The sequence below is a fragment of the Chaetodon trifascialis genome, chromosome 2 (assembly GCF_039877785.1).
Source record: "Chaetodon trifascialis isolate fChaTrf1 chromosome 2, fChaTrf1.hap1, whole genome shotgun sequence".
Lineage (NCBI taxonomy): Eukaryota > Metazoa > Chordata > Actinopteri > Chaetodontiformes > Chaetodontidae > Chaetodon > Chaetodon trifascialis.
The window spans coordinates 5,875,045-5,898,138 of NC_092057.1; the positions used below are offsets into that span (position 1 = coordinate 5,875,045).

The 23,094-nt window shown below is 44.4% G+C and overlaps 3 protein-coding genes across 6 annotated transcripts in view; 2 read left to right on the plus strand and 1 right to left on the minus strand.

Annotated features, from left to right (window-relative positions):
• frem3 (Fras1 related extracellular matrix 3) overlaps positions 1-1,958 on the plus strand; it is a 28,628-nt gene extending 26,670 nt beyond the window's left edge. For all 4 annotated transcript variants that reach the window (XM_070981138.1, XM_070981146.1, XM_070981163.1 and 1 more), the window contains 3 exons: positions 8-195; positions 293-439; positions 530-1,958. In XM_070981138.1, the coding sequence (XP_070837239.1) occupies positions 8-195; positions 293-439; positions 530-1,090 (896 nt within the window). In that variant the 3' untranslated portion in view covers positions 1,091-1,958. The remainder of the gene's footprint in view (positions 1-7; positions 196-292; positions 440-529) is intronic.
• A 195-nt stretch (positions 1,959-2,153) lies between these two features.
• smarca5 (SNF2 related chromatin remodeling ATPase 5) lies at positions 2,154-10,384 on the minus strand. Its single transcript, XM_070982084.1, has 24 exons — positions 10,119-10,384; positions 8,696-8,821; positions 8,438-8,604; positions 8,239-8,339; positions 8,034-8,134; positions 7,753-7,932; positions 6,928-7,083; positions 6,694-6,825; positions 6,527-6,595; positions 6,263-6,372; positions 5,928-6,154; positions 5,613-5,734; positions 5,364-5,516; positions 5,117-5,249; positions 4,776-4,924; positions 4,559-4,681; positions 4,355-4,462; positions 4,134-4,247; positions 3,914-4,036; positions 3,675-3,807; positions 3,457-3,575; positions 3,087-3,299; positions 2,893-3,003; positions 2,154-2,655 (listed from the first exon to the last, which is right to left on the minus strand). The coding sequence occupies exons 1-24, from the start codon at positions 10,188-10,190 to the stop codon at positions 2,590-2,592; spliced, it is 3,108 nt and encodes a 1,035-aa protein (XP_070838185.1). The 5' UTR covers positions 10,191-10,384; the 3' UTR covers positions 2,154-2,589.
• Positions 10,385-11,355: 971 nt separating this feature from the next.
• Positions 11,356-21,830, plus strand: usp38 (ubiquitin specific peptidase 38). Its single transcript, XM_070986629.1, has 11 exons — positions 11,356-11,507; positions 12,763-13,453; positions 14,748-14,883; positions 14,996-15,125; positions 15,678-15,779; positions 16,182-16,340; positions 16,456-16,649; positions 16,727-16,820; positions 16,970-17,076; positions 17,968-19,315; positions 19,901-21,830. The coding sequence occupies exons 2-11, from the start codon at positions 12,772-12,774 to the stop codon at positions 20,066-20,068; spliced, it is 3,120 nt and encodes a 1,039-aa protein (XP_070842730.1). The 5' UTR covers positions 11,356-11,507; positions 12,763-12,771; the 3' UTR covers positions 20,069-21,830.
• Positions 21,831-23,094: the final 1,264 nt, after the last annotated feature.

Here is a 23,094-nt window from a genome sequence, read left to right on the forward strand (position 1 = left end):
GCTTCAGGATCCACTATCTACGGTCGTGTGATGGTGGACCCGGTCCAGAACCTGGGTGACTCCTTCTCCTGCAGCATTGAGAAAGTCTTCCTCTGCACTGGAGCAGATGGCTACGTCCCCAAGTACAACCCCACCAACAAGGAGTATGGCTGCCTGGCAGATGCTCCCTCTTTGCTTTATAGATTCAAGATCTTGGTAAGACACAATGAGTCCAGTGAGCTTCAGTGTGTTGTGGATGGAGAACAGGAAGAAGCCAAAGTCATCTTATCTGATTTCTGTGTGTCGTCTGCAGGACAAGGCCCAACCAGAGACTCAAGCTACAGTGTTTGGTGATGTTGCTTTTAAGGCCACACTGGCTCAAGACACACCTGGAAGTCTGTCTTTGATCAGACAGCCAGGATCCGATGGCTTCACACTCTCCTCATCTCCACTTTTCCAGGTCTGTTGGATTCTCAAAATGCAGTATTTGCATGTTTTGCATGAACACGTCCAGAAATAAGAAACGGACTCAAACGTGTTTCCTCTGCAGGTGGCTGCTGGTCGAGAGTGGTTCATCCACGCTATTTACACTGTCCGCTCCCGAGAAAATGCCAACCGCAACATTGGCAAGCGCAGCGTGGAGTACCTGCGTCACAGTATCTCGTCTGTTGACGAGCCAGAAACCGCCAACATGGCCGCCCACCGCCACCGCCGTGCCGCACCTGCTCTCTCCACCCCTGCCCAGGACATTGGCGTTGAAAACAACCGGGGCACCAACATCCAGCACATCGCTCTGGACCGAGCAGACCGCATGGTGGTCAGCCAGCGCCAGCCCTGGTCCCCTAACCGTGACCCCACTCTGGAGCGCCCCCTGCTGGAGAGCTCCGGCAGAGAGCCGGCCAACACCACCACCCTGCCCATGTTAGTGGGCCTCGCTGGTCTGATCCTCCTCATCTGCCTCATCGCCACCATCGTGATTCTGCTGCTGCGGCGCAAGAAGAGGGAAAAGAAGACCCAGCTCCCTCCCTACACCACCTCCTCCTCCACTGCCTACAGTGGCTACAGCCAGCCAGCGAGCATGTGGAGCAGTGCAGACAGCTCTGAGGTCTAGATGTGGACCCCCTCCACCTAAAGCCCCCGCCCCTATTAAAAAGACTATGATAGTCTCCTCCACCATTGTGCCTTCAAAGCCCAACTCTTGTAGCACTGAATAGAGCCCAGTACAACCTGTGGACAGCACAAAATGTCAGTGTTTGGAGCGTACCCGCAGAGAACGCACCAGAGGTTTCAGAGGCCTATTGACCTCTGATAACGGTTAGTTCTTGCTGTAATGTACTGTAGGTTTCTTTTGTTGCAACCTATTTTTAATCATGGATGTACGTCGAAGCCCCCTGAAAACAGTTCACCTGCTTCATTGGTTGCCAAGTTGTAAAATATCCTGCTTTATCCAATGTTTGCAAATGCATGAAAATCCCAATTTAGCAATTATTTCCTAAGTTTAAATTTCATTAAAGAAAATAATTTTCTATGTTCCTCCTGTCAAAGTAACTAGTTTACCAAGTTTTTTTTATTACTGTAATTGACTGTGTTCATTATTTTTGTGGAGAGCAGAGCAAAATGAACTGAATGTTAGTTGAAGCTGACCTTAATGAATGATAACGTGAAATGATTTTTAGTATTGATATTTCACTGTTGTGCTTTAAAAAGCCTGCAGTAAACCTGCCCACCGCCGAGTAACAGTACCAACACGGTGTCACTGAAAGGGATTGTAAATGTCAGTTTAGTCTTCTGAGAAAGCAGAAATTTACGTCTTTGTCTCACATTTTTTCAGGTCAATGTGGCTGAAATCAGATATAACACTGTGTACATAACAATGTAGGACTATGGAAAAAAAAGGTATTATTACACCCTGGTGAAACTTGAAAAATGATGAACTATATGTCTTTCTGGTTTGTTGATCAAGTCCTGGAAAAAACAAAAACAAAAAAAAAAAACAAGTGCAGCATAAAAGTTAGAATTATTCTACAGGTGACGTTTATTTTATTGTGCCGATTGTTCGACTTTTATGGCTTCTCCATTTTTTGTCAATCTAAAGAGTTTGGATGTTTGTACACTTCAACTGCCAAATATAAATGTCCTTTTTTGAATCGGTGTCTTATTGATCAAAGCGCACGCATTGTTACAAAAAGGGAACTTTTATTTGTGATGTTCAAAAAGACATTTTCTACTTCACATAGGAAGATAAAAGAACAAATGTTTTCTTAAAAATAAAAAGGGTACGTATTGTTTCAAGCAATGGAATGTGGTACAACCAACAGGCATAAATACATTTCTTTCAAGTTAATACTAGTAAAAAAAAACAAAACAAAACAAAGAAAAAGGACTAGCAAACAACTAAACCAGCACAGCTGCAGCGTTTAGGTAAGTGACATCAAGGCAGGCTTGTAAAGGAGCACTTCCTAAAACCTAAGACCACGACATCAGTCCATCAGAGGGTTTTTTACACAGTACATCATCACAACCTGCAGAACGAACACAGACACTAGGACTAACACTGGCTGCTGCTCTCCAACTCGGACACTGTGCAGTAGATTCAAAGGGTGAACAGCTTCACAATTTGAGCTTTTTCCTGCGTCCGCGGCCGTCTGCGGTTCCCTCTGACTTCCGTTTCTGGGCCTGGACAAGAGGAGGACATTATTAGGAAAGACTTCACGAGCAGTGGCATAAAACTCAAAGCCTGTCAGACACGCATCAAAATAAGAAGCACCGAAAGTTTCACTGAAGGCCTTGTCAGACTTTTAATCTCTAATTTGGCATTTTATTTTGGCAAATTTAACTAATAAACTTTTCTACAACTCAGCAGCAGTGAACAGCGGCTTGCTTCCTGAGAAATGAGACTCCTCTGTAACTTACTGAGCCGGTCTTTGGGCCCCGTTTCTTCTTCTCTGCCTTCTCTCTCTCCTCCAGCTCCATGTTCTCTCTCTCGATCAGCGTGATCAGGGTGTTACATCGCCTCTGGAGCTCCTACACACACATCAAAACATAATTTCAATTTTTTCTCGACACATCATGAAAACCAGAAACGTCTTAAAGAAGTCTAAACGTACCATGGCGGTCCTGGACTTGAGGAACCAGTCGAAGCGGAACTGAGGCGAGTTGCGGATGCACTGACGCAGCTCGTCGTACACGCTCTCCTTGTCGAAGCCCAGCTTGTGGAGCATACAGATGAGGAAGCGGTCCTCCTCCTCCGTGTAGTTCTTGCCTTTGTTGGTGCCATAGGAGATGCGGAGCTGATGGAAAGGAGCCTTGTAGCGACCGATCTGAGCAAGAAGAGAAACACGCTAAATGAATCAGGAAGGGCAGATAATGTGATGATGAAGAGATAATTAAGAGATCAGGGCAACATGTAGAGTTTAAGTGTTCATGGGGTAGTTTGAAAAAAAGAAATGAACAGACAAACAGCTGACGGTGAGCTACCTTTGAGTCCAGTGCTTTCTTAATGCTAATCCTTCTCTGAATCCTGGCCTCTCCTCTCTCTATCTGAGCCATGATCTTCTCGATGTCCTGCAGCTCATTACAGCGCTCCCAGAACACAGCTGAGAAACAAACACACACATGAATTCACTGAGCGTGTTAAAAAAGGTGAGAAGTCTGGATTTTTTTCTGTTGAACAGAGGCTAAAAAGGAGTCATCACCTGAGTACTCCATGACCTCCTCGGGAGTTTTCCCCTCGACCTCTCTGGCAATGTTCTCAATATCATCTCTTCCCCACTTCTCGTTGGCTTTGATGAACTGGTTGAAGTCACGTTTGTTCCAAATAGTAAATCCCTGCAACGAAGGTACACTTGATCAAAATAAGCTCGATCAAACGTTTAATGTTGACTTGCAGCATAACGGCCATGAACTGATGAATTTCAGTGAGAGTAATCAGCACCTGTTGCAGGAGGTTCTCCTTCTCCTCCAGCTCCTCCTCTGTGAGAGCCTCCGCCTCATCGATCTTAGCCTGCTCTTCTTTCTGCAGCTGGGCCGAGTTAGGCATGTCTGGATTACGGGGAACCTAAAGAGACGCAGCCACAGACTGATTTAGAGACAGTCCTTCTCCAACCAGATTAGGACAAATAATCCAGTCCTCGTGTGAGAAGACAGCTGTGTACCTTGTAGCCTATTGTCTTTCTGTAGAACAGAATTTCCTTTTCTAGGAGCTCAAAAAGACGTGGAGGGAAGAACTGGAAGTCCTGGACATTTGGCTGCTTGGGAGGACGAGGAGCCTGGGAAGAGGAGTCAAACACACAAACGTTATTCCATGAACAGGACAGCCTGTCATCCAGCACCAAAGGCACGCTGTGCAGGTCATGATAGGGTGATCCATCTCTACCTTGGGCGCTTTGGGCTCGCTGACTCTCAGAGCTTCTCTGAAGTAGGCATCCACAGCGTAATTGGCTTTCCTTTCTCTCTTGGGTGGTTCAATCCAGTTGGTAATGACCTGAATGAAGACACAAGAGGGGAAACGAGGTAAAGACTCGATGGCTCGTGCTGCTGGAATCAGGCTGTTAAACGCTGACGCTGGTCACCTCTTTACCTTTTTCTTCTCTCTATAATCTTCCCCTTCAAACGTGTACACACTGCTGTTCTCTGTGTCCATGGTGAAGTTTCTCAGAGAGCTCTCGCCCAGCGTCGCCAGCCTCTCCTTCATCTCCATAGTCTAGAAGATGACAAAGTCTTACTTTTATGGCAAATTGAAAACTAGACACAAACACATGACGTCCACAGATTCTCTCAAACGCATCCACGCTCACCTTCCTTTCACCTCTCTCCAGGATCGCATCAATGTCATCATCTGTGATCTCGCTCTCTTTGGAGGCAAACACGTGTGTGGCACCGTGACGGATGATGGACAGCATCTCGTCTTTGCCCAGTTTGTTTGCGCTCGGGTCCACAAGCCTTCCTGTTAAACAAATCGAGGCAACTTAACGGCTCACTCAAATCTCTATTGGTATTTTCTGTAATGTAACACATGAATTAAGGTGACTCCCAAAAAGCTGGGACGTTGTACAAAACATAAAATAAAACGTGATAACTCATTGTTTTTATGTACTTTTAACACAGCAATGTTTCTGTAAGAGGAGAGAGGAGTTACCTTGCTGGATGACAATGGAGTCCAGGCGCAGTTTCATCTCCGCCCTCTCCACAATCCTCTCCTCCACCGTGTTTTCAGTGATGAAACGAAAGACGCGTACCTGCTTCTGCTGACCGATTCGGTGAGCTCGGTCCTGAAATATAACAAAAAAAAGTCCTTGAAGTGATGAGGCAGCCAAGCTCGAAAGAAAATATCAGATCCTGTAACTCCTTACTGTTGATTAAGTAGTAGTAGTACTAGTACTAACCATGGCCTGGAGGTCGACTTGAGGGTTCCAGTCTGAGTCGTACAGGATGACCACGTCTGCTGTAGCCAGGTTGATACCCAGGCCTCCAGCTCTGGTGCTCAACATGAAGATGAACTTGGAGCTGTTGGGCTCGTTGTAGGCGTTGATGGAGATCTGAAGACACACAAACATATGTGAAAATGAAACTTACTTTGCTAAACTCATCTTGCGTTTCCTGAGTTGATGGATGGGCCTAAACCAGCAGCACACCTGTCTCTCCTCGTGCGGTGTCTGGCCGTCCAGGCGACAGTAGCCGTAGTTCCTCCACATGCAGTAGTCCTCCAAGATGTCCAGCATCCTGGTCATCTGGCTGAAGATGAGCACACGAGAACCTGGAAGGAGGGGAAGTCAGTGGCATCATTTTGTCTGATTCCTCCAGTGCTTATGAATGATAAACACGTGACCAGGTGTGGTCACAAACACAGGTGGTATTCTGTTAGACTGAATCCTGATATTCTATTCTGTAATAAAAAACTGTACCTAACATTGCATTCTGCTGAAAACACACCATACCCATCTACATACCCTGCTCCTTCATCTTGGGCAGCAGCTTGTCCAGCACCGCCATCTTGCCGCTGTTCACCACCAGATGGAGGTCAGTAGTGTAAGGGGGGCCGGGCTCGGCCCCGTCAAACAGGTACGGGTGGTTGCAGCATTTCCTGAGCTGCATGAGAACGTTCAGCAGACGCATCTTGTCCATCTTACCCGCTGAGTTCAGGATGTCAATGTCCTTCATCAGAATCTTTGTGTACCTGGTGAGTTGTGACATGAGTTCACATTAAAATGTAGCGTGCAATCATTTACCGTCAGTATCCAGGTAGCTTCAAGCTGTGTAGGAGTAATTTAAGGAGGATTCTTACCACTCTCGCTGCATCTTACTCAGGCCCACATACATCTTGATCTCTCTTTTTGGGAGCAGAGTCTTCTCTACGTCAGCTTTTATACGACGAAGCAAGAAAGGGCGCAGAACCTGCACGAAAAACAGCAAGTCGAGAGTGTTTTAAGATGGCTTAAAAGTAAGTCAGAAAAGCTTCAATCACATAGCGCTTTGTATAAAACATGGTTAGAAAGTGCTTCACGCACACAACAGAAGCTGATTAGTCAGAGGAACATTCGATACATACAGTGTGAAGACGTTCGACCAACTTCTGATCACCCAGGCAGTTGTTTGTGTCAAACCAGGAATCAAAGTCCTTTGGAGAAATAAATGCAATTAGTACCAAAGTGCAGAAAATGTTTCTTCAAAATAATAATTCCCTGCTGATATTGTGCATTTCCAGGTGACTCTTACCTCTGATGAGTTGAAGACGTCAGGCAGCAGGAAGTTGAGCAGAGCCCACAGCTCGTGGAGGTTGTTTTGCAGGGGTGTTCCAGTCAGCAACAAGCGGTTGGTGGTCTTAAATTCTCGCACAATTTCTGAAAGCTATGGGAAGTAAAACGGCATTTTTGCTTCATTAGGCGATCTCGTAAAACACTAAGCGGTTCTGACATGTAAATATCTGTTTTACTTCAGTGGCTGTCTGACCTTTGACTTCTCATTCTTGATCCTGTGGGCTTCGTCAATGACCAGGTATCTCCAGTTGAACTTCTTGAAAACCGCCTTTTCAATGATGAGCATCTCATAGGATGTGACACACACATCCCATTCTCCAGGCAGCAGCACATCTCTGATCAGGGCAGTCTGAAAGTGACGTTTAACCAACAATACATAACTTAGCTTTGGTCAGAGGAGTATCACACAGCAAACTTACACATCAGTACCAGCTAGAATATGTTCTGGATAGACAACTAGCAAATAAATCTATCAGAGAAGCAAAAGTTTGGTGTAGCACTCTGTGACAGATTGTCATGTGCATGCTGAAGTGTCCCCTCACTCCTGGTTGCTTCCACACATACAGTTCAGTCAGTAAAATCCATGACTTAACACACAGTTCTGCTGAGATGTACACTACATACATCCAGCACTCACTGTAACCCACCAGAGAAACCAATCAAATGATCTGAAGTGTCTATAATAACTGCTGGTGTAACTTGGAATAAATCTGCGTCAGTTGTTCTGGTTTGGGTCCATATCATTACGTCCAAACCGAAGGCCATTTTCAGCACTTTTGCACATGAAATCCAATCACACTTGTAATTGTGCTATTGCAGGCATCAGCCGAACAACTGATGCGTTCAAAAATGCTGCTTCTGCACAAAAAAAAAAACTGACTTGCAAAATGAAAACTATGAACGCTGACAAGATGAGGACATTAATTTCAAACAAATATGAACATGAATCAATATCAAATACATTGAGTACTTCCAGTTAAATTTGGCCTTTCAGACATAATATTCTGACACAGCCTACCCTCTGATCTCTGTCTCCAATCAGGCAGACTGCCCGGAGTGAAGGCACCCATCTCTTGAACTCATTCATCCAGTTGTAGAGGGTGGACTTGGGCACGAGCACCATGTGGGGACCAGGGATGTTTCTGTAGTGTTTCATGTAACCCAGCAGGGAAATGGTCTGCAGAGTCTTCCCCAAACCCTGCGTGTATGAGATGGAGCAGTACATGTAAATACAACATGCCAGATATTTTTCACTCTCCCTTAATCTCAGAGGTAACGGTTTTGACTGAAAGCACTGACCATTTCATCAGCAAGGATGCCGTTGATTCCATTCTCATACAAAGAGATGAGCCAGTTCAGACCACGGACCTGATAGTCTCTCATTTTTCCTGTTTTGATGTCTAGAAAAAAACAAACAAACAGAAAAACTCAAACTCATGACCTCTGCTCATCATATATATTTGCCATGTGCCCTCCTGTTAAATAAAATCAAGTCATTGCTTACAGGACGGAGACTCGTCAAAGCGAGTGCACACATTAGTGGTCTTGGTGCTCTCGTTCAGAAGCTCTTCATCCTCCTCTTGCTCAGTGCGACGATGCCGATTGCTGTCAAACAGAAGACAAAAAAAGTCATAATCACAATGAGTAAATTAATAACTTTAATACAAATTAAACAAATCTGTATTATGTGGTCGTGTACTCACTCTCCGGCAGACAGCAGGTTCTGCTTCTCATCCTTCTTGATGCGAGGGCGTCCAGGCTTCATCTTCAGTGGGGAGGTGGGGGTCTTCTGTGCGGCTGGTTGGATGAAATGAGCAAACAGCTCTGTTTGCTTCAACAGGTACTCAAATCTATTGGTCCGGTCTGTTTGCTACATACAGGAAGACAGACGCGTTAACATATTTACCCAAGAACAAAGTAGTGAGCCGTGTCATCTAAGTCATAGAAAAAAGCGTCCTTACCACTTTCTCCTCATACCCCGGAGCAGTGTCTTTAGTTTTGGACGAGGAGGAGGAGGATCCATCTTGTCCATCAGGCCCAGCATCTGAGGATGACTCTTTTCCAGCATCTGAAGAGTCAGACTTCTCCTGTGCACAAAAAAACGTAAACAGAAACCATCTTGTTTAGTGGACAGCCTCTGATTTGTCCAACAAGAGCAGACAGGAAGAGACTAAACAAACAGCCAGCTCCCCACAGAGGAAGTGGGAGAGAGACACATGATGGAAAAACTCCTGGCTATCATGGAGGACATCTCCGTACGTCCCCTGTTTGAAACCTTAAACGCTCTGGGCCGACCCTTCATCCTGCAGTGTGAACATCATCTTAAGTCAGTTCTTCTTCTATCACCGCTGCTTTTTGTGGACCAAAACAACCGCAGTGCAAGTCAATCACAGTCCCCCACCTTCTGCACTACTGCCTTTACATTATAAAACAAACATTTCAGATTTTGTTTTACTGCAGGTGATGCTGCTAACTGCTATTTGCAAAAACAAGACACTCAAACCACACAGCTTGATTCCCTGAAGTGCTATTTCTGCATTAAGATGAATTGTTCTTGTCTCTGTACATGTGTTGTGACTGTTTATGTAAGCATGTATTGTATTTAGTACCCCTGTTGTTATTTCTCGAACTTTATTTTGTATATAGTAGGTGCCCATGATAGCTTTTAAGGCTACTTCTTTATACTCTATGTCTGTTTTTGTACTTAAACTGCTGTGACATTTCAAATCAACAAAGTTTGTTTCATCCGATCTCGTTTCAACTGTTGAGCTGCACACCTGGAAATCCCTTCCGTTTTATTTCACGATTTTAAACAAAACTCAACCCAAACTGCACTGGAAAGCAAGTTACAGACAGGCAGTGCTGTAGCTCGGTCACAAAAGCCAACGCTGTCCCACTGAAAACAAAGCCGCGGATGGGACAGCTGGAGCGGGGCGCTGCTCTTCGCTGTTTTCACAAGGTTTTTCCATAAGGTTGATCAGTTACAACCGCCTCGCTGAGTGAATCTGGCCTGGGAGTAAACAAAAAGCACGCCGGGACTCTTAGAGCGAAAATCGATGAGTGGCTAGCGGGGCTAAGCTAGTAGCCTGAGCGCTTATGAAACAGGCTGGCCTTGCTGCTGCTGCGTGCTGTAACGTTAGCTTCAGTCCCGAGTGGATGGGACCGAGCTGCTGTTGTCGTGAGCTAATGATAGCACCGCCGCGGCTAGCTAACTAGCTCAAACAGCCCGCATTAACGTTGACAAAGTGAAAGTTTATCACACAGGAATTTGAGGTACGGGTGTTGTTAGGTAAGGGTAGCTTTCAGAGACAGAGGCTTGTGTGACAGGTCTGTGAGAGATGTACACGGTTTTGAGAGGAAGACAATGCCCATTTTAAACCTTACCTCTGCTCCTCCGGCTTCTTCAAGTTCAGTCTGCTCTTCCCGCTGTTCCACGCAGTTTGCGCTTTCGGACATTTTTACCGATTTTCCCCTTCGATTCAGATATCTCGTCCGTTACTTGGTGCCTTAAGTGATCCCGTATAAGAAATGTTGAAGATTTTCCGAACTTTCTCACGATAAATGACAACTATCTCGTTGTTTATAATGAAAGACACACCGGTTGGTCGGAAGCAGCACGTTCGCGCTAGGAAGATTGTTCTCGGGCACCCGCGTTCACAGCGCTCTATCGCGAGACTTGAGTATGCTGCCTTCAGTAGTTGTTGGAAGTTTTGGTTTACAGATCAAAATAGCGTATTGTCATTTTAGTTCAGATACAGCTGATTTAACATATGCTTTAAAACAATAATTGATAAACAGCTTGCTGAACCAAACAAAACGCTTTGGTTTGGTTAAACCAGACCACACTGTCACTCTGTAATTAAGTAAGTAAAAAAATAAATAATCAGTACATCAATGCTTCACAGTGCTGTTTTCCTCAGTAAAACACCCTACAAAAAAGTTCTATCTTTAAAATATACATATTAACATAATTTATTATATGAATATACAGTGTATACCACAACATATAAATGTAGTTATTGTATTAATTGTGTATCAATTCAATATTGTTTTTCTTGATGCTTGATTCTATTTATTTGGCATGCTACAATTGTATACGTAAATATATTTCACACACACGCGCGCGCACACACACACACACACACACACACACACACACACACACACACACACACACACACACACACACACACACACACACACACACACACACACACACACAGTATTTACTGTGCCTCTAACATGGAATTTCAGGAAACTACACTATTACACTATACACTAGATAATGTACAAGAGAGTATCATTCACAGGGGACACCGAAAGAACGACAGTTAATTTGATAGCTGATTTATTTTCGACCAAAAGTCAATTTCACCGAAGACCCCCAAAATTCGGATGTACGAAGAGTATTTGAATGTGGCACATCAACGGTACAGAAACGGAGCAGAAACTCCAAAAAAACATGATAAGAATTTGACTACATTTAAATGTTGTCATTCGAAACGTTAAAAAATATCGTTCACGGTAAAATCACTGACTTTATTACCAAAAATTCAACAACTGCATCACAGGCAATGTTTAGACGAAAATTACTTCACACAAAGGTCCTACCGACATCTCCGGCTACAGGAGTGACGTCGATGGAAGGTTAATCAGCTGATTCTGAGCGACCAAATGAACCAAAATAACGCGGTTTAATCTGTCAAAACAGGGTTAACATCTCCCGGCAACTGACAATGTTCTGATCGGATACGGTTGACATGCTTTATTTGGGTAAGTACAGGTCGTTAAGCCTCTGTGTCGCGCTCATACATTGCGGTATTTATGCTAAGTCAGTGGAACCTAACGCTACTCGGCTAACGACAGGCCTGTTTGGGTGCTTTGTTCATTTTTTCGTTACAGGGGGATGTTAGTAACAACTGTCGCTATGGGTTACTATGGGCTCGGGTGGTTTAGTCGTATTTAGCATGTGAGTTATGTTTTAAATGCCGGACGTATAGAGAAATCAGTTAATGCTAACGTTACAGCTAGCGTTAGCATGCTAGCCACTATATCCACACAGCACTAACGGACAGCGGTTGGTCGCTGTTCTGAAGCGAGGAGAAAACAATCAGGTATAAAGTAGTATTAAGTGCATAATATGCTGATCAGTTACGTCGTTTACGCTGATGTCCAGTTATTACGGCAGCTGGCAAATAGTTGAATCTTTGTGTTGGACGGAGGGAAGTAAAGAATATACAGTTTTAGTTACCTGTTATGACCTCCAAAATTGGGACAAAAATATGCCAGAGTTGGACTGAAACCACTTATCAAATCTGTAACAGGCCTGTCCACATCTCCAATGTTTTGGAAAATAATCCGTTTTTCAAAGGGATGTGTGTATTAATTGACAACTGGCCGTCACGGGGCTCAGTCTATAGAAAAATCTTATTTTGATTTCCAGTTTATATCCATTCTTAAATGTAATGAATGGCACCGCAAAGATTAGTCGATTAGATTACCAAACAATAGAAAATCAATTTACAAAGACACATAAAGTTATATAATGTCTAAATAAATTTAATGCCAAAGTTATCAATGTAAGAATTGACTGCTTTTCGCTCTGTATTGTGTCATTGTAAATCCACTCTGTGTAAGTTCTGGATTGCATTTTCCACTATTTTCTGACATTATTCAAATATCAAATTGATTAAGAAATAATAATAATTAAAAAAAAACCTAAAAAAATCAGTTTGTCTCAAATTAGTTTGTAGTTTAAAAGCAGTCGTTGATATTGTGTTCTGTCATGGTGCCAAGTGTTATAATAGAATATTTATTTCCTGTGTTGTACACTTCACAGTTGTACACAAAAAAACCCTGCAATTATGTTGTGTGTTTGTGTCATACTTAAAGGCCCAATCGTCAAATGGTGTACAACAACTTCTTCGCCTCAGTAGTCACGTCACAGTAAAGCCTAAAGCTTATTTATCGTTGAGTATGAGTGCAAACGTTCTGTGACCTTTTTAACAAGTGTCATTTTTTCCTACAGATCGCCATCATGGACAAGATTTTGGAGGGCCTCGTGAGCTCCGATCATTCTGTGCCGGTGAAGAGAGCCATTGTGAAGAAGGTAGTGGAAGCGGCGGAGAAGGAGGTGACTGAGGAGCAGTGTCAGTCGCTGTTCACTCTCACCACCCGCCTCATCCTCCTCGGTGAAGATGCCTTTCAGAGGCAGATCGGCCTCCAGGTTTTGGATGCCTACGCACGCTACCACCGCCCAGAGTTTGAGCGTTTCTTCAGTAAAGACTTTGTCCTCGGTCTTCTCCAGCAGGGCTATGGCCAGCTGGACCGCAAAGACCCAGCTATTATAGACTACATTCACTGCTGCCTGCGGCTGCTCATCAGCTGCCCCTCGGTGCTGGAGATCTTCAGCGTGATCCAGGTGGAGGTTTTAAGGATGGTGTGCGAACGTCCAGAGCCTGCTCTTTGCGCCCGCCTGAACACTTTGCTGTCAGACTTTGTGCAGTGCATGCCGAGGGACAAGTCGGGCGTTTTGTTCTGCCAGCAGCTGGTGAGGACCATCAGTTACTTCCACTGCTTCGCCACCCAAGAGCGAGAGCTGAGAGAGTATGTCGGCCAGGTGACCAAGGTCAGCACGCTGCTGCAGAACATCTGGAAGACTGACCCAGCCACACTGCTTCCCTCACTGCAGGAAGTCTTTGCCATTATCTCTTCCACAGGTGAGACTTGTTCCTTCTTTCCTTCCAAAATTGTATTTATTTTGAATCCTCATAAGTAAGTACTGCATATTTCCTGCTGTTCACATAAATTGGCTATGATGCATGAGATATGAGTTTAGAGGAATAAAAAAGTATCTTAATGTGTACTTGTTTGACAACTGCCTTCATTTTTCTGCAGGCTAATAGTGCGTAACATACCATGGAATAGTCATAGATGTCCTACATAAGTTCAAAATATGAACAAATTTGGATTTTATCCATAATTTTATAGATGTCTGCCTACCAGTACTGAAAAAAAGAGTATTTGCATTTGGCAGCATGGAGCCAAGCCTTATACGCTTCCCTCCATAAATCTTGGCCTTAATATCAGGGTTTTTAGTGCATGATTAAGCACTGGGGAACAGTTAACTTGGTTCATTTTGGTTTTCCAGGGCCTTGCCAATAACTGACTTTGATCCCTTGGCTTAGTTCTCTCATTTGTATGGGTTGGATGTTCATCCAGCAATATTCAGTATTATTGGCACACTGATTATTTTCACTTTTTAGGTTGTGGTCTCATTTTACACACTTGTCATTGCTTGGAGAAATTACCTTCAAATCCTCAAGGAGAGTGTTTCGCCCGAGCATTTTGTTCTTGAGCTCAGGCTCGTTCAGCTGAAGTCAAAGCTGCAGTCTTTTGTTGATGGTAAATGTTAGACGTGTCCTAAGCCCACAGTGCAGTGTTGCAACTTTGTGACTGAACTGTGGAGCAGCACAAAATAAACAAACAGCGGGCAGCAGTTTCAATTGAAAAGCCCACTGACGGCAGGCGACAGTGAGCGATGCGAGCGGAGCCGCTGTGGGTGAAAAGGTCACTCTGCCTCCATTTCAATGACATTTTTCAGGTGAGCTGAGCTTTTAAAGTGTGCTGCTGAGCTTCAGTGTTTAGTTCATGCTGGGGAAGGTGCTGTCAGATCCAGGCTCCTCTTCTCAGATACGAAACAAACACTCTGATACGACACAAAATATTACAGGAACCCATCTAGGAAAGTTGGGCTGCAGAGTTTACAATGTCAGTCTGCTCTGTGTGGCTGTAATATGTATGAAGAAATACGTTTTTCACATGCTTTGACAGGAGATGGACAAAACAACAGGACAACCTGAAAAAAAGTAACCAAACAGCCTGCAATAAATGAGAGTGTTTGCGGTGGTATCGCACTGCATTGTATCACAGTTCCCCCTGCTGACTGATAGAAAGAGAGAAGGTGGGGTTGTGTAATCATGCAGCATTTCTGCTCTGGTTTGTTGTTGGCAGACCCTTCCTTTGACCCATCCATTGCTCTGGCCAGCCTGGTCCAGCACATCCCCGTCCAGATGATCACAGTGCTCATCAAGAGTCTCACCACGGACCACAACGTCAAAGATGCCAGCATGACTAAAGCACTCTGCAGGTAACCTCACGCACCCAGTCGTCCATTATGAATGTGACGTGTTGCTATAATGTTACTGCATTTTTTGCACCTTGTTTACACGCCATGTAATCTTCTTCTTCTCTTGCTCCAGGATGATTGACTGGCTTTCTTGGCCTCTGGCTCAACATGTTGATACCTGGGTCATTGCTCTGCTCAAAGGACTGGCTGCAGTTCAGAAGTTCACCATCCTCATAGACGTCACTCTGCTTAAAATTGAACTGGTTTGTAGTGAGAGCTCCTCGTTTTGATTTACTGTGGATCTCAGGAAACTGTGTGGATCTTTCAGAGTGGTTTGGATGTTCGATATCAGGTGAGTCATTCTGGAGGAAGATTGTTGCCACCTCTCCTGTTCACCGTGTGATTTGACGTTAGCATGCCAGATCTACCGTGTCTCTCACTCCTCCCCGTCCTCGTGTCCTGTGCATTAGCATGGACGCCGCCTGTCCCTGATTGGCTGGAATACTGCTTTGTGAGTCGATCTGAACCACTTTAGTTGTTTCCCTTTTATAGAACCATGCCTGTGTACAAAAAACCTGATTTTTTTTTTTCAGCGCACACGCTGAAAGCACCGTGAGGAGATAAATATCACCAATCTTTCTCCAGAATGACTCATCCCACCTTTAAAGTGCAGTATAATTAAGCTCGATTGCAGCCGTTTTTCTTAAAGATATTTCACCTCGGGCTGGTAAAATGGCTAACTTGAATTATCGAAGCAAATTCCCCAGTTCACATAAATGTATTCATGACATAAAGATTTCTTTGTTAACCCGTAGGTGTTCAGTCGTCTGTGGTACCCCATTGTGCGGCAGGGGGCGCTAGCTGTGCTCTCACACATGCTGCTGAGTTTCCAGCACTCTCCCGAGGCCTTCCATTTGGTAAGGGATCTCCTGTCTCCTCACAGACCATTTCCCTCTCATATGGCCACTTTATTGGCTTTCTCATTTTCTTCTCTTCTGGCTTAAATTACCTCAAAGCTGCACAGACTTCTCTTCCCTGAACCCCGGGCTCGGCACCGCTCTCCCACTAATGATGTGTGAAACATTTAATGCTAAGCAATGGCCTTTGAGTTGGCCAATTTCATTAGTATCTAAAAACACGAACAGTCCTGAAAACACTGGGTAAATGAGACTGAACCCTGTAGGCTTCCTGATGTGCAGCTACCCTCTGGCTGACCGTGCGGCAGTTTCGTGTGATTAATAGCAGCAGCTCCTTCCAACGTTTTCAGCGCCACAGTGTCCTCTACATTTTTCTCTTAGCTTCATCTCTCACTGTCCCAGGTTGTTCCACATGTGGTGCATCTTGTCCAGTCTTTGAGGACAGACGGTCTCCCCACCAGTAAAGCTTTCTTGCTGCAGTTCACTGAGCTCATACACTGCATGATGTACCAGTACTCCGGCTTCCCTGACCTCTACGACCACATACTGGAGGCCATCAAGGTAAAGGAATGGGGGACGCTATAAGTCTCCTCAGGTCATTTTTAAACTGTGTAATAAATAAAAAGGATGTGAGCTTCTTAAGTGTGTTCCATATAGAATCAATTCGTCTTCTCAGGATCTCCCGAAACCCGGAGAAGAGAAGATCAAGTTGGTGTTGAACCAAAGTGCCTGGACCTCTCAGTCCAACTCGTTTGCCTCAGGTCTTCTGAGGCAAACTGGGAAGTCTGAGACAGGCAAGACTGGCCTGGTCAACCTGGGGAACACCTGCTACATGAACAGCATCATCCAGACCCTCTTCATGGCCACAGAGTGAGTTGTGTGTGTACTTTCATCGAAAAGGCGTAGATGTGGACAGTCTAAGTGGAACTTGTTGTTCTTTTGTTCAGTTTCAGACGCCATGTTTTATCATTACATCTGAACGGTTCCAACGCACTAATGAAGAAGCTCCAGCTGCTCTTTGCTTTCCTTGCACACACCCAGGTCAGTGTTGTCCCGTGTAATACATATTACCGAATGTTATCACTGATGTCAACAATGACTGATGACACGACCAATCTGTGTGTGTGTATGTGTGTGTGTGTGTGTGTGTGTGTGTGTGTGTGTGTGTGGTGCATGTGTGTCTCCTGCAGAGGGCAGCATACGCCCCCAGAAACTTCTTGGAAGCATCTCGGCCTCCCTGGTTCAACATGGGCTCTCAGCAGGACTGTTCTGAGTACCTCAGATTTCTTCTGGACAGGTGCGGCCGCATTCCAAACAGACTGCATGAATCAATAGTAATAAGGTTGCATCAAGTTAGAGATTCAAATTTAAAGTACAAAATTGCTTTTCCTTTGTTGTCTCTTTGCCAAATGAAGGAAATCAGGCAAAATTATACAATGTTAGTGCATCATTTGTGTGTCACTAAATGAAAAATAGAAAACAAAACACTTTGCTATTAAGAACACGATGCATTTTAAAGCATGGAGAGTGTTGAGTGTGCATGCCTGGGGCTTACTAATTCATACTGCACTCTCTTTAAAATGAAATGATCCGACTGAGGGCTTTTTGTTTAGAAAGCAAAGTAAGTACATAAACTTTATTTTTAAACCACCCTTCAAAAGCAGAGTGGCATGGTGCTGCGTCATGCAAACACTGAAAAAAAAGTAGATAAAATGGGAAGAACAAAAACAATTAATACAATAAAAACCACACAGAAGGCAAGCACACATTACAGGACAAAGTGCTTACCAATGAAGTGAGTTTTAACAGCTTAAAAGTCTGTATTTTTTGAGGAGGACGGTGCCAGAGAGTGAGAGCTCCCGCTGCAAAGCTCGGTCACCTTTGGTTTTAAGCCTCGATTTCAGGGCAGCCAAAAGGCCTCAGTCAGAAGACTGCATGAGCTCACTGTGACCAGGGGACACTAATTCAGAAACAATGAAGTGGGGCCAGCCTGTGAAGTGCTTTATAGGTGATTAAAAGAATTTAAAAATCTATTTTGCCTTCTGTGTGTAACCGGTGCAGATTGCCAACGCTGGTTTAATGTGGAGCGAACAGATGTGGGACACAGTCACAGCAGCGCACAAATTAACATCAGCGCACTGTCGTTTTTACTCCTTTAATGTTGGACGTTCTGTCTCCTCATCTCAAGGTTACATGAGGAGGAGAAAACACTTCAGGTCCTTGAATCAACTAAGCCAAAGGTTGCCCCCTCCATTGACACAAGCAGCAAAGACCCAGCAGGTCAGACTTCCCCAGAGGACGGAGAAGAGACCTGTTTGACTTCAGGAGACTCCAAATGTGGGGATGGCCGGAGGACTTTGATAGAAACGATGTTTGGTGGGAAACTGATCACAGGTATTCGCTGCATGCAGTGTAACTGCATCTCTGAGAAGGAGGAGCCTTTCACAGACCTCTCTTTGGCCTTCTGTCCTCCTGCCACCGCACAGGACGGCCCTCAACCCGGGGGGCCCTCAGAGGAGCCCAAGGTTCTCTGTCAGGGATCTGTCAACGGCGGCAGTGAGATTCCCGAGCCGGGCTCGGCCAAAGCTCCGGCGAGCAGTGCCCACTTTGTGCCAGCGACGAATGAGCCTCCCCTCTCTGTGCCTGACCTGGTTAACTACTTCCTGGCTCCAGAGATCCTGGACGAAGAGAACGCCTACTTCTGTGAGAAGTGTAGCTCCCTCCAGCGGGCCGAGAGGACCATGAAGGTGGTGTCAGCACCTCAGTACTTAATCCTTACCCTGCTGCGATTCTCATACGATGCCAAATGCCACATCCGGAGGAAGATTCTGGAAAACGTCACCATCCCGCCGCTCATGAGACTTCCTGTACATGCCCCGTCGACGCCCACACAATGTTCCTCTTCTACCTCTTCTCCTCTGCAGGTGGATTCTCCTGAGAGCAGCGAGAATCTGGCCAAGAAGCTCAAACCATCTCAGAAAGACGAGGAGGAGGAGGGGAAGGAGCGGATCGATGGAGCGGAGCAGATGAGCAGAGGAGGAGAGATGTCTGTTCAGTCGGTGCCCTACGTTCTCAGCTCAGTGGTGATGCACTCTGGCGTATCGTCCGAGAGCGGCCATTACTACTCTTACGGTCGCAACATTAACGGAGCGGATGGAGCGCAGCATCCGGCGTGTCACTTTGCCCTCAAGCAGGAATTAAGAAATGGCCAGGCTGAAGGTGGCCTCTCCACCTGCTCAGCTCTCTCGCTTCCACCTGAACATGGAGACGCAGTACCTAACAGCAGCCAGGAGGCGAAGGATTGGCTGCTCTTCAACGACAGCAGAGTGACATTCTCATCCTTCCAATCAGTGCAGAACATTACTAATCGCTTCCCCAAGGACACAGCGTATGTGCTCATGTACAGGAAACAGGAGCTACCGGGGCAGAGCGTAAATGGGGGACTGATGGCAAATGGGATGAGGCTGAGTGCTGAGCCCCCCCTGCAGAAAGAACTGCTGGATGCTGTTATCAAGGACAACAAGCTCTATTTACAGGTATGTGGGGGGGGTGAACAAAAAAAACACTCATCTCAGGCATTATTCTACCCGTTGAAATCAGTCTGTAGATTACACCAATACATGCAAGACAAGTGTGAAGCGATTAGCATTCGAGCAGGTGTTCAACCTAAACTGAGAGGTTCAGTGGATATTTTGGCCGACACGCTGCGCTTACTTTAATGCTTTACATGGATTTGACGTGTGACATCATTACCACCATAACCCCTCCAAGTGTGAGGTTATTATGAAAGTCAAGGACTGTACAAGACCCTCTCAAGTGGAAAGAAGCTGTGGGACAACAGACCGTACTCTTACAGATAACTGAGCGCCTGCAGAGGATAGCACTTCTTTTTTTTTTTTTTTTTTTGACTGAACTCGCAGCCAAATCGGAGCTGTCCCTTTATAAGACGTGAGGTGTAATTTCACGAGTCATTGAACTGTGCTGTGTTGACTTGACTTTCCAGCTTACTTGTACCGTATGAGTGACTGAAGTAACTCGCCACCAGAGGGCGCTGTAGTGATGCTGCTGAGCATATGTACACTAACCTGGAAACACATCTCCTCCCTCCTTGCTGTCAACAGGAACAGGAGCTCAATGCTCGGACCCAGGCTCTGCAGGCCCCGTCATCCTCCTGCTCGTTCAGGCCCAACGGTTCAGATGACAATAACCCACCAGGGAGCTGCGGCCCATCTGGAGGAGGAGGAGGAGGGGGAGGGGGCTTCAACACCATTAGCAGACTGGTCTTCTGAAAAAAGAAAAAAATGCTGCAGGAAACCTAGATGAACTGACACGAAGGGAGTCCTGAACTGTCATACCATAGATGTGCATATAACCTCGTAAAAAGAGCACTGAAAGCATCTGAAAACACACACACACTCATTCACACACACAGCGTCTGCACTGCTTCTGATCCTACGTTTGATTTTGCTAAAGTCTGATAGTTTTGATTCAGCAGTCTTTACACCTCTGCCTCAGTCACCATCTAATGCTTTTAAAACATTTTTTACATTGTTTTTTGTTAAACCCGCATTAATCCTCCAAATTTCAGACCCTGAGGTACAGAACACTGATTGGTCCAAATGTTTTCACCCCTTTTAAATAAAAGCTGAATATAATTTCATTTTCTAGAAATAACTTCAGCCATTAGTCTTCTAATGAATCTTCACATATGCGATAAATATGTAGAACTGGTTCAGCTTAGAACATGTTCATATTATTCGGCTTGTCAGAGTGTTTATAATATTACCTCACATGCAAACACACACACACACACACACACACACACACACACACACACATGCAGATACATGCATGAGCAGTGCACAGAGCAGAGGAAAGCATTCAGCTGTAAGACAAACACACTGTTCTGATTCGTAGTTGTGAACGCACAGATCTGAACCTTTGTTTACTTACCTGACTTGCATGCGGCTTTTCTTCGCGGGCTGTGGAGTTTTAATTTCCGAGACATTTGACTCTTTTCTTTGACGTGCGCTTTGGTGTTTTATAGTTTTCATATCCCATGCAATAAATGTACATATGACTTCAAGTGTTCTGAAGAATCGCGGACGACAGAGCTGTACGTGGAAGATTATTACGATTTAGGGGACGTTTCCAACATAAAGGCATTTTCAAGATGAGTATTTAATGCTGTTCTCCCACTAACAGAACTGCTTGTTTAAACACGTTTGGCGGGAGTCCGCTGTTTGACGGCATGTATTCCTCTGATTTGGTCATTCAGGGGGATTTTTGTGTTCATGCTGATTTTATGTGCCTTTTGATATTTAATGCAGATTTTTGAAGAGGGGTTTGTCAGGATGTGCACCTCAGATGTACTGTGTTGATGCTCAGAACGGCCTCACTTTTCACAGTAAAGAGAAATCAGCATTTGTTGTATCGTCTTAACTTAACCGGGCCGGTTATGTAAGGTAAAGCGAAGAGTGGTCTGTCTGCCAACGTGGGCAGATGTTGGGGACTAAGCTATAAATGTGACGGTTAACACATGCTGATTCAAATGATAAAAATAAGACATGATGAATATGAGAGGCGATTAATAAATACTCAATTGAGCGAATGGCGAGACGAAGCAGCAGATGGTTTCTGGAAACAAATTAATTTCTGTGGAAATGAGCCAGACACCAAAGGTTATTAGTGTGTTGTTACGCTCAAACGTACCTCAATGTCTGCGTCACCTTACTCGTCTCATTTCCATTATTCCGCATCTTGACCACTAGGAGCCATTTCCAGTGCTTCATTTTCACTTGAACAGATCACCTACTGTACATAATTTATATTCTTTCTGTCAGTATGTACAGACCCTGACATCACCGGTGCCAGGCAGCGAGATCTAAGTGTGGCCAGATGGAATCGAAGCTGCAAATTATACATTTTCTAATGATTTCAATGCTTCAAACTGACAGTGGTTGTTATTGACACTGAAAACCTGGAGAATTCCACTCAAAAACATGCAAATTTTTTTGGTGTGACTTTGTTGATTAAAAAATGCAGAAGTGTAAAGTGTTGCATAATTCATCAAAACAAGCAAAAGCATCGTTTTTTTTCTCATTTTTTGCTTGTGTTGCAAAATATTTTTGTACAAATGGAAGTGACTATAAACAAAGCAGCGACTGAAAAGGGAACTGGGAAATCATGCAATCACACACTTTATCCACAGGCGCAGGACAAAGACTGCAAGTTATTTGCAAAGGTGCCATTTATTACTAATTAGCAGCTGATATAGTAAAAACATTGCAGTAGTACAAAAGCTTTCAAAGGGCATTTGGAATAGATCAATAATTCTCAATTATTAATCAACCAAACCATTACACTTTTCCCCTCACTTTTGTTGAAATGTTAACTCTTGGGAATGGTATGATGCTGTATCTTCCCTTTAAATGTAATGACATAGGAGATTTTTACAGTGTTTACATAATTTTTAGGCTTTTGTGGTTGCAAACATTACATTCTGTATGTGCACATGTTCATTTGGCATGTGCAGACAGGAAACAAGAGCTGGTCTGATCATCTAGTGTGGTTACAAATGAGTTAAACACAGCATTAAAGACACTGCTTCACACACACAAATGACTGTTAGACACACCAATTTCATGAAAGCTGATGCACCAGGGACACGGCACACAAAGCTGTTTGACTCAGGCTGTAGTTTTAAATATATGGTACCATGAACAATAATGTGTTAACTGGAATTGGTGTAATGTGTCTACAGGCTTTAATTGCTCCCTGTTTCTTCATCAATACTGGGGCTGTTGAAAGAGGTAATGTGCCTGTGCAATGGCAAAGTCATTAATCATAGACCAACGGGGAACATCCTTTTGGACGAGCGTTTACCATTACAATAGCATACCAGTGAGATTCCTCAGATACCATTCTTGGTCGGCGCGGGCTCCACTGAATTACACCAGTAACAGCCTAGATGCTCTGCTGAGCCCAATGTATTGATCAGATACAGAAAACCAGATCAAGTCAAATTATAGAAACATGTTAAATTAACATGTTTAAAAACAACCCACATTGACCAAAGAGCTGCACAGTATCAGACTTACTATAACCATTTTCTCATCGCTGTGCTGTTTGATATTAGCCTATAAAACACTGATCTATCTAAGAATATCGTTTAAAAAATGATCATATGGCGACAAAAGATCAGATAAGTTGGACATGTTAACAAGGAAACAAGACAAATGCAGTGAGTACAAATGGCACCAGGGAATGTATACGCAGAAATACGCCAGAACACCTGAAAATATGGGAATCAGGG